Below are 13,312 nucleotides of genomic sequence, written 5' to 3'. Positions count from 1 at the left end.
CGACACTTGCTTCCATATGATAACAGGGTTCTTCAACTCGGTTGTGATCAACAATTTCTCAATCATAGTAGACGCCGCTGGTTTTCTTAATTGTCGTTTCAAATACATCTTTGTTAAAAAAATCAATCAAATTGTAGATCACTTAGTCGTTAATATGTATCAAATAATTGCGATTTGTTATCAGGATCTTAGTTGTTATCAAAACCATCAATCTAGTAGTTGTGCTTTATGGGGTGTCCAAAACCATCAAAATACTCATTCCCACAGGTAGAGAAGCTCCTCTAAGAATTCATTCAAGAAAGGTATGTATTACGAAATATTTCTTAGCAAAGTAATGAAGTTGCAATACAAGGACTCCCTTCCTCTACGGGACTTTACAATTGAAGTAAAATTCGAGATCTATGAGTCGCAAGAGTAGGTCAAATAACTTACAGGAGGCATATGAACAGGACCGCTAACCAATATCATTTTGCGATGTTTATCCTGCAGGTCGATCGAGGACTATCGAGATTCAGTCCCACCTTAAATGCAAAGACATGCAGTGTTACTGTATCGAATAACCCACAAGGTGGATACTCATTACCTTTATACGTAATTCCTCCAACAAATTAATGGGTTCTACTCCAAAATTAGCGAGCACCTATCCGTGACTTCTTGCATCAGAAACTTGGTGAACCTTTCTGGCCTCGGCACTTGAAAACTGCCCCACTACACGAGCGTGAGGTATGGAGGCTTCTCCACGGGCAAGAGCGTCCACATTTTCAAGCAGGTACTTCTCTGGAAGCCTGCCTACTACGTTACCCTCTTCGTTTCCCGCTTTATCTAGGAACGCAAAGTGTGGAATTCCCTCAACACCAAACTCATCAAGCTCCTGTTCCCACTTTGTGTTGTCTACGTTCAGCATAACAAAATTTACACGACCCCTGCGTACATTAATAATTGGTGAATAATGAAAAATAATAGTAGATCTACTTTAAAAGAAGAAACTGTGAAGCGTTCTAGTAGGGATGCAAATTTGAAGTAATAAAAAGTTAGAACTTGAAGATCATACTTATACTTCTGCTCAACTTTATAGACATCTGGAGCTAATTCCCTGCATACTTCACACCAATCGGCATAGAACTCAACAACAGTAGGCTTCCCGTTTGAAAGAGCCTAATCAGCGATAAATTACAGAAGATCGTAAGAAACTATTCACATTGAAGATCATGTCTAGATTCATTAACACACATGTACATGCTGGAAAACACAAATTAGATGACTCAAGACAAGGCAATTAGAGTGATCGTATGTTCAAATTACTACGTTCTCCGAGTTAGAGCATAAAAATCCCGTTACAAATTACAATTCATTGCGGAATAAGGTCTGAACCTCAGCACTGAAATGGTTCGTTTGTACTTAAACATCTATGTTATTGTTTGAGGGTATATACTTGTCTAGGTTCTCAATCATGCTCATCACAACCGCCTACATACCTCTACACAACACCTGTTAAGCTAGGCAGAGTAAAAAGGGAATGGCAAATCGAACGAACCTCTTCATAAGGTAATGCCGCAACGGAGAGGTCCTTCAAAGAAACACCAAAATCGAGCCTTGCTGATAAGAAAAGTGCCAGAGCTGCAAGAGTGGAAACCACCGCTACTTGCCTGTTGGTATTCTTGTTTGGAAATTCCGGAGGGCCAGAGGTCGTAGAGGAACTCGTAGCTTGACTGCTGCTATCACTGCCAGGGCCTGGCTCAACAACCGACTTCTCCTGAATCAGAATAGTTGATGAACACAGCACCAATCACATGGTAAATTCAACTCGAAAAACTCTTCGAACAAGAAATTGAGCCAACAACGATTCAGATACGCAACGATTAACGAAACCAAAGACATGCAGGATAATTTAGGGAAGTTTTACCAAAAAAAAAAAAGAATCTTATCAAGATAATAACTATTTTCGGTTGCCCAAATCCTATATTTCATATAAATGTGGAAATCACGGAAATTCTATAATCCTGAAATTCCAACTTTCTGCATCAAAACAACAACTTTGAGCTTCACAGCTGAAACCCAGAAAGGATAAATCGGGAAACATTCAAATTATTGAAAAGGGAACAATTTACAGTCGTGCAAATACTGGTTTACGCGAGAAAGATGGGAGATTTTGGAGGGAAAGAGAGAGCGTACCGTCGTGGAGGGGTCGGATGGATTGGGGGTTTGCTGGCAAGAAACGGTCGGAAATCGGCGGTGGTGGTTTGGGAAGTGGATAGAGGGTTTAACGTAGCGGGGGAGTAGAGGAGTTTGGAAACATGGCCGGAATCTATGGAAGCCAACTGGGTTCGAAGCCACACGAGCCATTTGTAATTTGCAGATAATCTGCCAACGTTCTTTTGTAATTTGCAGTAAGCCTATCGATCTTGGTTCAATCAAAATATTATATCATAGTTTGCGTATGATTACTTCTTTAGTTAGCGTGAAAGGAATTTGGATTTTGGCGCCATCTTTAGTTGAGTACGAGATCGTCACTCTTTAACGACTTTTTGGTTTTATTACGATTTTTATGAAAGCAGTGGTGCTCCTCATCTGTCGTCGTGGCACATACAAATGCCCTACAAATTGCCAAACGCAGAGCCTCACGAAATCCACCATCGTCGTGTAATTACATGCATAATTAGCAATAATTCTCCTTCATTAGCTCGCAATTAAATACTTCAAGTTTACAACTTACAGTCCAACCCCATCAATCCAGATTTCACACAGACAAATTAGAAACAAATACAAATGAAATCGAAATTTCTATTAACGATTTCTAACTAACTCTCCGGCCCCAGAATCCCACTCACAACCGAAGTTGCCACCAAAACCCCCACAACCTCCGCTCCCGCCACCGCTCCAGCCTGCGCCAACCCCCCGAAGCTCAACGCCGCTTCCACCCCTTCCTCCGCCGTTTCAATCCCCAGCTCCGCCGATTCCAGCCCCTTCTCCGCCGCCTCAATCCCTTCCTTCACTATCACCTCCGCCTCCTTCTCCACCTCCTTCACCTTCCTCCTCAGCCCAAACAGCCCGATGTCCTCCGCCTTCGCCTCCTTTGCACCCACAGCCGCAATCGCCGCCGTCCACGTCAGCGACAGCGCCAGCTGTCTCCGCCCGGATAATGCGAGTCCACTCGGCGGCGTAGGCTTCGGAACGTGCGCCGGGGAGGAGGAGGAGCTGCGGTGGGCATTGCGCTCCGGGTGGAGAGCGAGTACTGAAGCTCTCGCAGCCATGTCTTTCCTCTCTGAAAATTTTGCGAATTTTGATACCACACGCTAACTAACTAAATCCTCGAGCACATTTTTAAATGACGAATGTACCCTTGTCACTGTGAACCGCCCCCAGAACGCAACAAAATGCTCCGTTTCGAGGTTCATAAAAGACAAAAACGAGGTTTCATTTTCATTTTCATTTTCATTTTCATTTTCATTTTCCCTCTACGAAATTCGGGGGTTTTTTTCTCATCGAGTTCTCTACGTTTTTGCGCCAAGAAAGAGAGGGTTTTTGAAACGATGGTAGAAGAAGCATCAGCGTCGGCGTCGGCGAGCGAAACCCTAACCCAAACCGCCGAGCTGGAGGCACAGAGGTCGAACGAGGCCACCATCACGGAGGTAGCTCAGGGAGGCGCCGAGTCCACTTGCAACAACGACAGCGCGGAAGCTTCAGCTGTCAGCTCCGATGGAGATCGTGAAAAGTCGCTCGAGTTCGCCAACGAGCTGATTGAGAAGGGCTCCAAGGCGGTCAAGGACTCTGATTACGGCGAAGCCACCGAGTGCTTCAGCCGTGCCTTGGAAATCAGGTTAGGGTTTTTTATTTCCCTGATTTTCTTTGCTTGCCTTACTTAACATTCTTCGTGTTTTCTTAGAAATTGAGTATTTCGGGTGTATGTGATGCTGTAAATATTGTTGCTTTTGTTAATATTTCTTGGATTTTGCTTCCCTCATAAACCCTAACTTTAGGTCAGTTTTGATTTGTTGCGTTGCCGTCGGTTAAGGTGTTAGACTCTGTAGGGATTGTACAATTTGAATTATTCTTTTTCAATTTGCATTGCTTTCGTTAGTCAAGCCAGTGTGCCGGTATACGCATTTTCATATTATCAAAATTTTGTATTGTGCTGTTGAGCCCTGCTAATACAACAATTTAGTTGCCAAACTGTGCATTTGTTGGAGTCCAATTTCTTTGCCCTGTTATATCGTATTGCATTTGTTTAACCATGGCTTGCATTTGTTTAACCATGGCTTAAAAAATTTACATATTCGCAAGATACATTAGTTAAGGTCTTAGACTCTGTTATATTGTATTGCATTTGTTTAACCACTGCATATCTTTCATATTCACGTTGTCATTAAATTTTTGTTATTATTTGTACTCTCATAAAATCTGCATTAGTTAATTTGCAGATTGCCTGTGTGCTTTTCTTAGGTGCTCCTCTTTTTCCGAAGCGCACTAGGTATGCTAATTAGTAATTACTATTGATTATGTCAATAAATCCAGGGTTGCACATTTTGGTGAACTTGCTCCTCAGTGTGTCAATGCGTACTATAAATATGGATGTGCATTGCTTTACAAAGCTCAAGAGGAGACTGATCCATTGGGTACTGTACCCAAGAAGGAGGGCCAGTCACAGCAAGAATCTGCTAAGAATAGTGTAAATGGTGAATCTTCCACAGCTTCTGTTTCATGTAATGCCGAACAGGATGCAGGTTTGAGTAATCAGGAGGGAGCAGCTGATGATGGTGGTATGTCATTTGTGATTCTAGTTGAGTATAATTGTTGAATAGAACATTTCTCTTATGAATTTCTATTGGAAGCCAATCATGAACATTTATGAATGATAGAGCATTGAATTCCAAACCATCTTAACTAAAAGTAAAAGCCATTCAATGTAGCTCTTTGTTTTTTGCATAAATGTTGCACATGTATGAATATGATATCTTCATCACATATAATGTAATGAGATTCTAGTCATGTACTCCTGTAAAAATTGGCATCGTTGACTACTGTTAATACGCATGAGATACTGTGTCTACGTCTCCCCGGTGGCACCGTAGGTGCTCACACAGATCTGCTCCACTCCAACTCTTTGACTTCAAATCCATAGGAAAATCAAATGAGTTATCCCTTCTGTTTGGGAACAGATCATGAGTCTCATATCGTATTTTAGTGTAGGGATAACAAAATCTGTCAAGAGACACTGTTTTGCACATTGATCAACCGTTAGAAAAAATCTAAACTTCTATCCTGTGTTTGTGTTTGTCATGTCTTCTGGTTTAGATATTTGAGGAAACGTAACATCATATTGTCATTGTTTTAGATAGTCATTTAGTGTGTTTAAGAAACTCATGTGACAGTAAATTCAAAGGAAGATATGGAGAAATAGAGTCTAAATAGCTGAGAAGGATATAAGGACATAAGTTTAGGTATACGCAGATTGTATCGGATGATACTTTCTGTCCAAAAACTGATTATTGAGGATATCTTATCATTTTTGTTATCATTGCATTATGAAGTTTAACAGTTCATTTCCTTTTCTGATGCAGTTTCTGGTGGAAAAGACCAGGATGAAGATGGTGAGAATAGCGATGATGCGGACCTGGCTGAAGCAGATGCAGATGAAGATGAAACTGACCTTGATTTGGCATGGAAAATGCTAGATGTTGCAAGAGCTATTGTTGAAAAACACCCGGCTGACACAATGGAGAAGGTGGACATATTATCAGCTTTGGCAGAAGTTGCATTGGAAAGAGGTATGTTATGTACTCAGTTTAGTTGAATTGAGATCTGTATATCGTAATCGAAGAGATTCTTGAACTTCACTATAATTTTTTGTTGCATTTCTTCTGAAAACATCTTATTTGGCTTTACATTGTGTCTCCTTGTAGAGGACATTGAAACTTCTCTCAGTGACTACCAGAAAGCACTTTCCATTTTGGAGCGGTTGGTTGAGCCTGATAGCCGACGTATAGCTGAACTGTATCCTTTTCAAGATCGACGTACAGCCTTTGAGTTCATAACTGTTACTAATAACAGATCCTTTTCTATATTTTTGTTTTATTTTATTTGGGTTTCCCCCATTCCCACTGGGTAAGGGACTCACGACCTTAACTGGAGAATTCAGAAATTTTCGAATATGTTTGTGTCTAGAGATTGGTTCTAAGCCTGAGGAAGCCATTCCGTATTGCCAGAAGGCTATATCAACCTGCAGGTCTCGTGTGCGGCGTCTCATGCTTGAATCAAGGAGTTTCTCGGAGTCCACAACATCGCCGTCTGCTTCTATATTGGAGCCTGGTGTCGCGCTCTCCTCAAATGTTACCGAGTCTGATAGTATTGTGACGGATAAACAGGCAGAGATTGAAACACTAACTGAACTCTCTGGAGATCTGGAAAAGAAGGTCTCTAATAATATTTTCAACCTTAATTTTAAAATTAGAAAACATTCAGGCTTATATTTTCTGATTTTTGTATTCTCGAGCTTGTAGCTTGAAGATCTGCAACAGTTGGCGTCAAACTCAAAATCCATTCTTGCTGAGATTCTGGGATTAGCATCTGCCAAGGCAAAAGGGACTGAGAAAAGTGAATCTTCAGCAGTGGTGAGCTCTTCAAGGATGGGAACTGCTGACAACAATGGAGGCTTCGACTCCCCAACTGTTTCTACTGCTCATACGAATGGAGCTTCTGGAGTCACACATCTTGGTGTGGTGGGAAGAGGAGTCAAGCGAGTGTTGATGAACGCAGGCTCGGGAGAATCAAGCGCATCGAAGAAACCTGCTTTGGATTCATCGGAAGATAAGGGTGAGGGCAACGCGTCGTGAAGGTCATGGATTCCGGTAAATGTATGGACAGAATTGAGAAATCTTGGTTAGATTCTGGATTCTAGTATTATATGCGAAGTAATTCCTATTGAAGTTTAAGCTGACTTGTAGATTTTTGTGTGATGATAGACCTTGCTATTTAGATTTGAGATTATGAACTGCTCACTGCCCGTGTTTCCATTCGACTAAAGTTCATGCTGGTTTGTGTTCGATTTCGAAGAAATGGTAATGTACAAGTTGGAAGGTTAGCATACCATCTCTTTCTCATACTAATCAAAGTTCTAGAAATGCTCTTTTTTCAACGTTCTTCCTGGTTGATCATAATCTTGCAAGCTCCATTTACTTAGGGTTTCGTCTTCAGAATTTATCATGTCTATTTACTGAAGAAAAAAGTTGTTACAAGTTCATGAATAGATGGGCGAATTTAGCCAGTATTGTTCGTATCCGGGTAAATTATCATTTGGTTTACAAAATTTAGTTTAAAATTTTGGTCATCCTAGCATTACCCTTCTATCTAATGTACTCGAGAAAAGTTAAAAGGAGAACGAAATGAAAATTCTGCAATTTTTCTTTCATGGTACATAGCACTGAGTGATCTAGAAAATCAACATTTAGATCTTACATATAAGGATTAACTGATCCTTGTAACGATTAAATCTTATATAAAAGTAGTATTACTAAGTGGGACGTACATTGTACCGAACCGGAAAGTTTGGACCTAAAACTCTTAACGATTGTCCCGCTGCGCAACTAGTAGCGGGCAAAGAACCGGCTAATCAGTCAAACCAACTGAACTGGCCTGAAAATTTCGTTTTTATTATAAAATACTTTTTCTTTTGTTTTTTTTTCAAGAAACAATCAGTTTGTTTCTGGTTTTCAATTTTCCCGAACCAGGCCAACCGGCACGGGTTTTCAATTTAGTCGAAATCACCTTTCATGGTTTGTTTTAAGAAGTTTTAACAAAACACTTTCGGTACTGTTCATTTTTAACGAAAAACTACATTTTTACCATTCTCTGATACTATTCGTTAAACTTTTATTTGTTATTTTTCATTAAAATTAAATTTTTTTTTTTACTTTTTGTTAGTTTTTTTTTTTTCAATATCAAAAAAGCATATGATTTTAAATGCAAAAAAGGTCCAATACAAGTTACAGAAAGCAAGTTCAATAAAAATTAGGGATAGCCAAAAGCCCATCCAACACAAATATAAAAGATAAAACAAAAAAACTCTAATCTTCCAGCAGCCACAAGGGTGGCTTAGCTGCCTTAAGAAAATCACTTCATCTGGAATTCGACGAAAGTATTACAACAACAACAACAACAACAAAGCCTTTTCCCACTAAGTGGGGTCGGCTATATGAATCCTAGAACGCCATTGCGCTCGGTTTTGTGTCATGTCCTCCGTTAGAACCAAGTACTCTAAGTCTTTTCTTAGAGTCTCTTCCAAAGTTTTCCTAGGTCTTCCTCTACCCCTTTGGCCCTGAACCTCTGTCCCGTAGTCACATCTTCGAACCGGAGCGTCAGTAGGCCTTCTTTGCACATGTCCAAATCACCGGAACCGATTTTCTCTCATCTTTCCTTCAATTTCGGCCACTCCTACTTTACCTCGAATATCCTCATTTCCAATCTTATCATTTCTTGTGTGCCCACACATCCCACGAAGCATCCTCGTCTCCGCCACACCCATTTTGTGTACGTGTTGATGCTTCACCGCCCAACATTCTGTGCCATACAACATCGCTGGCCTTATTGCCGTCCTATAAAATTTTCCCTTGAGCTTCAGTGGCCTACGACGGTTACACAACCCGCCGGATGCACTCTTACACTTCATCTATCCAACTTCTATTCTATGGTTGAGATCTCTCTAATTCTCCGTTCTCTTGCACGATATATCCTAGGTAGCGAAAACGGTCGCTTTTTGTGATCTTCGCTAGATTGCTCCGATCATTAGTGTGGATAAGTATATAAATGGATATAGATAGGAAAGCAAACACAAGATGTACGTGGTTCACCCAGATTGGCTACGTCCACGGAATAGAGGAGTTCTCATTAATTGTGAAGGGTTTACACAAGTACATAGGTTCAAGCTTTCCTTTAGTGAGTACAGGTGAATGATTTAGTACAAATGACATTAGGAAATATTGTGGGAGAATGATCTCGTAATCACGAAACTTCTAAGTATCGGAATGTGGTATCGTCTTGACTTGCCTTATCTGTCTCACAGGTAGATGTGGCATCTTCTCTGGAAGTACTCTTCCTCCATCCAGGGGTGGTATCTTTAACTGGTGGAGATGCACAAGGTAATGTATCAATTTCACTTGAAGCTTACTTGTAGTTTCAGGCTTGGTCAAGCGCGATACAAACCATGTAGTAGGAGTCCCTCAAGTTGCCGAGCTAGGGGATTTGCTGAAAGAGGTGACAGACAAGGTAAGCAATCAGAGCTCCGGCTGATTGTTCACATTCTCCCTATCTTGCAGGCAGCATGAAGGATAAAGAGAAGAAAAATGAGAAGAGATGATATGGGATACTTTTGCTTTTGAAGAAGTAACTTTCCACAGGCTTATTCTTGAACTGAGCTGGAGGGTTTTCTGGTTTCCTCCAGAGTATAAGGCCGACTGAAGAATTTGAGGGTCAAAACAAGTCCATCAAATCTAGAGTACGTTCGACCCTACTGATATGGGATACTTTTGCTTTGACAGAGTAATGGATGTATCGGCACGTGTGCTGTTACGCTTGTCTCCACATGCTTCCTTGTATCCTTCTCACTTGCCCTATCTGTTCCTCAGGCAGATGCGGTATCTTCCCTGGAAGCATAAGATGTTGAAGATGAGTACTCGAGAGCAATGCCAGGTAAGTAAGTTCCAGGCAGTCAGTTCCTGGCTGGAAGCTTGATTCCAAGTGCTGACTGATTGCTCTCTTTCTCCTTGTCTTGCAGGTAAGAACAAGGCCAAAGGAAAAGACAGGGAAAAAGCATGATATGGGATACTCTTGCTTTTAACCCTGATGATATGAGATATTCTTGCTCTAGTATAACTTGTTTGCAGAGGTATTATCGGGGGGAAAGAAAGCTGAATATTTCGAAAGGCTTCGTTGAGAGTGCCCTCTCATATATGAGGAAGGGTTGAGCATTTTTGCAGGTCTGTCTGTCCGTTGGGGATGGAGATTGACATATATAGGAGTCTCCTTAACAACAAGTAGTAATGCTATTCCTTTACCCTGTCAGAGCACTTTGAAAAAGTGGTCTGTGGTATGTGGAAAGCTGATGTTGCGTGTGAAGATTACAGACAGCTTTATCCAAGGAGATCCGGCTCTTGTAGTTGGGAAAGTGTTGCCTCTTCGGTTTTCGAACAAGCAATCCTATCAGGGATCTGGCTCTCGAGATTCGGAGAACGATGTCTCTTCGATTTTTGAGAAAGCAATCCTGCTGGGGGTCTGGCTCTCGAGATTCGGAGAGCGGTGTCTCTTCGATTTTTGAGAAGGTAATCATGTTGGGAGTCTGGCTCTCGAGATTCGGAGGGCGGTGCCTCTTCGATTTTGGAGCAAGCAATCTTGTTGGTAGTGTTTTCTCGAATGTGAGTAAAGGTTGGGCATGTTTGCTAGTCTACCTTGCCACGAAGCACAGAGGTTGACACACAGGGACTTTCCAATTATCCAGCAATGGTACTGTTCCTTTACCCTCTCTTCGATTTTTGAGAAAGTAGTCATGTTGGGAGTCTGGCTCTCGAGATTCGGAGGACGGTGCCTCTTCGATTTTGGAGCAAGCAATCTTGTTGGGAGTGTTTTCTCGAATGTGAGTAAAGGTTGGGCATGTTTGCTAGTCTACCTTGCCACGAAGCACAGAGGTTGACACACAGGGACTTTCCAATTATCCAGCAGTGATACTGTTCCTTTACCCTTGTGGGTAATAATATGGGGTAGCTAGACCTTCAAAATTTATGTGTCTAAACTTTGTTAGTGCTGTTTCTTTGCTATTCTTTTACCCGTCTTGGTCAGAGCGATGTAGTGGAAGCTGCAAGCTTCACGTGCTCAACTTTGGCAGAGAACTTTGGCAAAGTTATCTGTGATACACATGAGCTACTATTGCGTGTGGGAAGTGGGTGATTGAACAGTAAGACTCATGAGCTTTCTACTTCACCAGAAGTCTTCGACAGAATGCCCATAATTTCCGCAAAGCTGAGTGTGCGTGTGACAGGTGCTGCCAAGGCTGGAAAAGTAGGTGCCTCTTCGATTTCTGAGATCGGCCCTCGTGGTCTCTGAGCAGCCCAACTTTTGAGAAAGCAAGCGCCTCTTCGATTTCTGAGATCGGCCTTCGTGGTCTTTGAGCAGCCCAACTTTTGAGAAAGCATACGCCTCTTCGATTTCTGAGATCGACCCTCGTGGTCTCTGAGCAGCCCAGCTTTTGAGAAAGCAAACGCCTCTTCGATTTCTGAGCAGGCGCCTCTTCGATTTCTGAAGCTCCGTCGAGTGCAGATTTTTATAGGGGCTGGCATTAAGTTCCAAAGCACACTTGAATCTCCACCAGTAGAAGCTCCATTCTTACACTTCTAAGATCTTGATTTGTTCGACCTCTTCTCTCTTCAACACCTTTGAAAATGTCTGGCCCCTCCGACCGTCGTTTTGACTTGAACCTTGTTGAAGAGGCAGCCCCGCCTTCTCCAGACAACATATGGCGCCCATCCTTCGTCTCCCCTACTGGTCCTCTTACCGTTGGGGATTCCGTTATGAAGAATGATATGACCGCTGCGGTGGTGGCCAGGAACCTTCTCACTCCCAAAGATAACAGACTACTTTCCAAACGATCTGATGAGTTAGCTGTTAAGGATTCTCTGGCTCTCAGTGTTCAGTGTGCAGGTTCTGTGTCTAATATGGCCCAACGCCTATTTGCTCGAACCCGCCAAGTTGAATCATTGGCGGCTGAAGTGATGAGTCTCAAACAGGAGATTAGAGGGCTCAAGCATGAGAATAAACAATTGCACCGTCTCGCACATGACTATGCTACAAACATGAAGAGGAAGCTGGACCAGATGAAGGAATCTGATGGTCAGGTTTTACTTGATCATCAGAGATTTGTGGGTTTGTTCCAAAGGCATTTATTGCCTTCGTCTTCTGGGGCTGTACCGCGTAATGAAGCTCCAAATGATCAACCTCTGATGCCTCCTACTTCTAGGGTTCTGTCCAGTACTGAGGCTCCGAATGATCCCCCTCCGGTGCCTTCTCTTTCTGGGGCTCTACCGACTGCTGCGACTTCTCCTAAGCAACCTTTGTGAAGGCTCTCTCTTGTTTGTTTATTTTGACTCATGTATATGTACATATTTGTAGCTTATCGGGGATATCAATAAATAAGCTTTCCTTCATTTCAACGTATTGTGTTAAATACACCAAAGCCTTCTTCTCTAAGTTCTTTGAATTTTCTTTTGTTGGAGCTTTGTGAGTGGAGCATGTAGGTTGAGGTAGTGTTCCCTTAATTTCCTGAGTGAGGAAAACTTCTCGGTTGGAGACTTGGAAAATCCAAGTCACTGAGTGGGATCGGCTACATGAATCTTAGAACGCCATTGTGCTCGGTCCTGTGTCATGTCCTTCGTTAGATCCAAGTACTCTAAGTCTTTTCTTAGAGTCTCTTCCAAAGTTTTCTTAGGTCTTCCTCTACCCCTTCGGCCCTGAACCTCTGTCCCATAGTCGCATCTTCTAATCGGAGCGTCAGTAGGCCTTCTTTGCACATGTCCAAACCACCGTAACCGATTTTCTCTCATCTTTCCTTCAATTTCGGCTACTCCTACTTTACCCCGGATATCCTCATTCCTAATCTTATCCTTTCTCGTGTGCCCACACATCCAACGAAGCATTCTCATCTCCGCTACACCCATTTTGTGTACGTGTTGATGCTTCACCGCCCAACATTCTGTGCCATACAGCATCGCCGGCCTTATTGCCGTCCTATAAAATTTTCCCTTGAGCTTCAGTGGCATACGGCGGTCACACAACACGCCGGATGCACTCTTCCACTTCATCCATCCAGCTTGTATTCTATGGTTGAGATCTCCATCTAATTCTCCGTTCTTTTGCAAGATAGATCCTAGGTAACGAAAACGATCGCTCTTTGGTATTTCTTGATCACCGATCCTCACCCCTAACTCGTTTTGGCCTCCATTTGCACTGAACTTGCACTCCATATATTCTGTCTTTGATCGGCTTAGGCGAAGACCTTTAGATTCCAACACTTCTTTCCAAAGGTTAAGCTTTGCATTTACCCCTTCCTGAGTTTCATCTATCAACACTATATCGTCTGCGAAAAGCATACACCAAGGAATATCATCTTGAATATGTCCTGTTAACTCATCCATTACCAACGCAAAAAGGTAAGGACTTAAGGATGAGCCTTGATGTAATCCTACAGTTATGGGAAAGCTTTCAGTTTGTCCTTCATGAGTTCTTACGGCAGTCTTTGCTCCTTCATACATATCCTTTATAGCTTGGATATATG

At 42.2% G+C, this 13,312-nt stretch overlaps 3 protein-coding genes across 4 annotated transcripts; 1 reads left to right on the top strand and 2 right to left on the bottom strand.

The window, feature by feature from the left end:
- Positions 1-288: 288 nt before the first annotated feature.
- On the bottom strand, positions 289-2,512 carry LOC126592079 (thioredoxin-like protein HCF164, chloroplastic). 2 transcript variants are annotated; one of them, XR_007612598.1, is made up of 5 exons: positions 2,173-2,512; positions 1,535-1,753; positions 1,052-1,155; positions 584-923; positions 289-483 (listed from the first exon to the last, which is right to left on the bottom strand). XR_007612598.1 is itself a non-coding variant. In XM_050257838.1 (4 exons), the coding sequence occupies exons 1-4, from the start codon at positions 2,341-2,343 to the stop codon at positions 641-643; spliced, it is 777 nt and encodes a 258-aa protein (XP_050113795.1). In that variant the 5' UTR covers positions 2,344-2,512; the 3' UTR covers positions 289-640. The 2 variants fall into 2 exon arrangements, 1 of the variants encoding a protein (XP_050113795.1); XM_050257838.1 differs by having other exon boundaries at positions 289-923.
- A 144-nt stretch (positions 2,513-2,656) lies between these two features.
- On the bottom strand, positions 2,657-3,281 carry LOC126592101 (uncharacterized). Its single transcript, XM_050257862.1, has one exon. The coding sequence runs from the start codon at positions 3,249-3,251 to the stop codon at positions 2,799-2,801; it is 453 nt and encodes a 150-aa protein (XP_050113819.1). The 5' UTR covers positions 3,252-3,281; the 3' UTR covers positions 2,657-2,798.
- Positions 3,282-3,428: 147 nt separating this feature from the next.
- LOC126592069 (NASP-related protein sim3-like) lies at positions 3,429-7,132 on the top strand. Its single transcript, XM_050257828.1, has 6 exons — positions 3,429-3,817; positions 4,513-4,757; positions 5,559-5,765; positions 5,901-5,991; positions 6,137-6,410; positions 6,498-7,132. Exons 1-6 carry the CDS (start codon positions 3,531-3,533, stop codon positions 6,828-6,830), a joined length of 1,437 nt encoding a protein of 478 aa, XP_050113785.1. The 5' UTR covers positions 3,429-3,530; the 3' UTR covers positions 6,831-7,132.
- Positions 7,133-13,312: the final 6,180 nt, after the last annotated feature.

This window comes from Malus sylvestris, chromosome 2, assembly GCF_916048215.2.
Source record: "Malus sylvestris chromosome 2, drMalSylv7.2, whole genome shotgun sequence".
In the NCBI taxonomy this organism is placed as follows: domain Eukaryota; kingdom Viridiplantae; phylum Streptophyta; class Magnoliopsida; order Rosales; family Rosaceae; genus Malus; species Malus sylvestris.
Note: the sequence above shows the minus strand (reverse complement) of the source record. Positions and strands in the feature narration are given on the sequence as shown.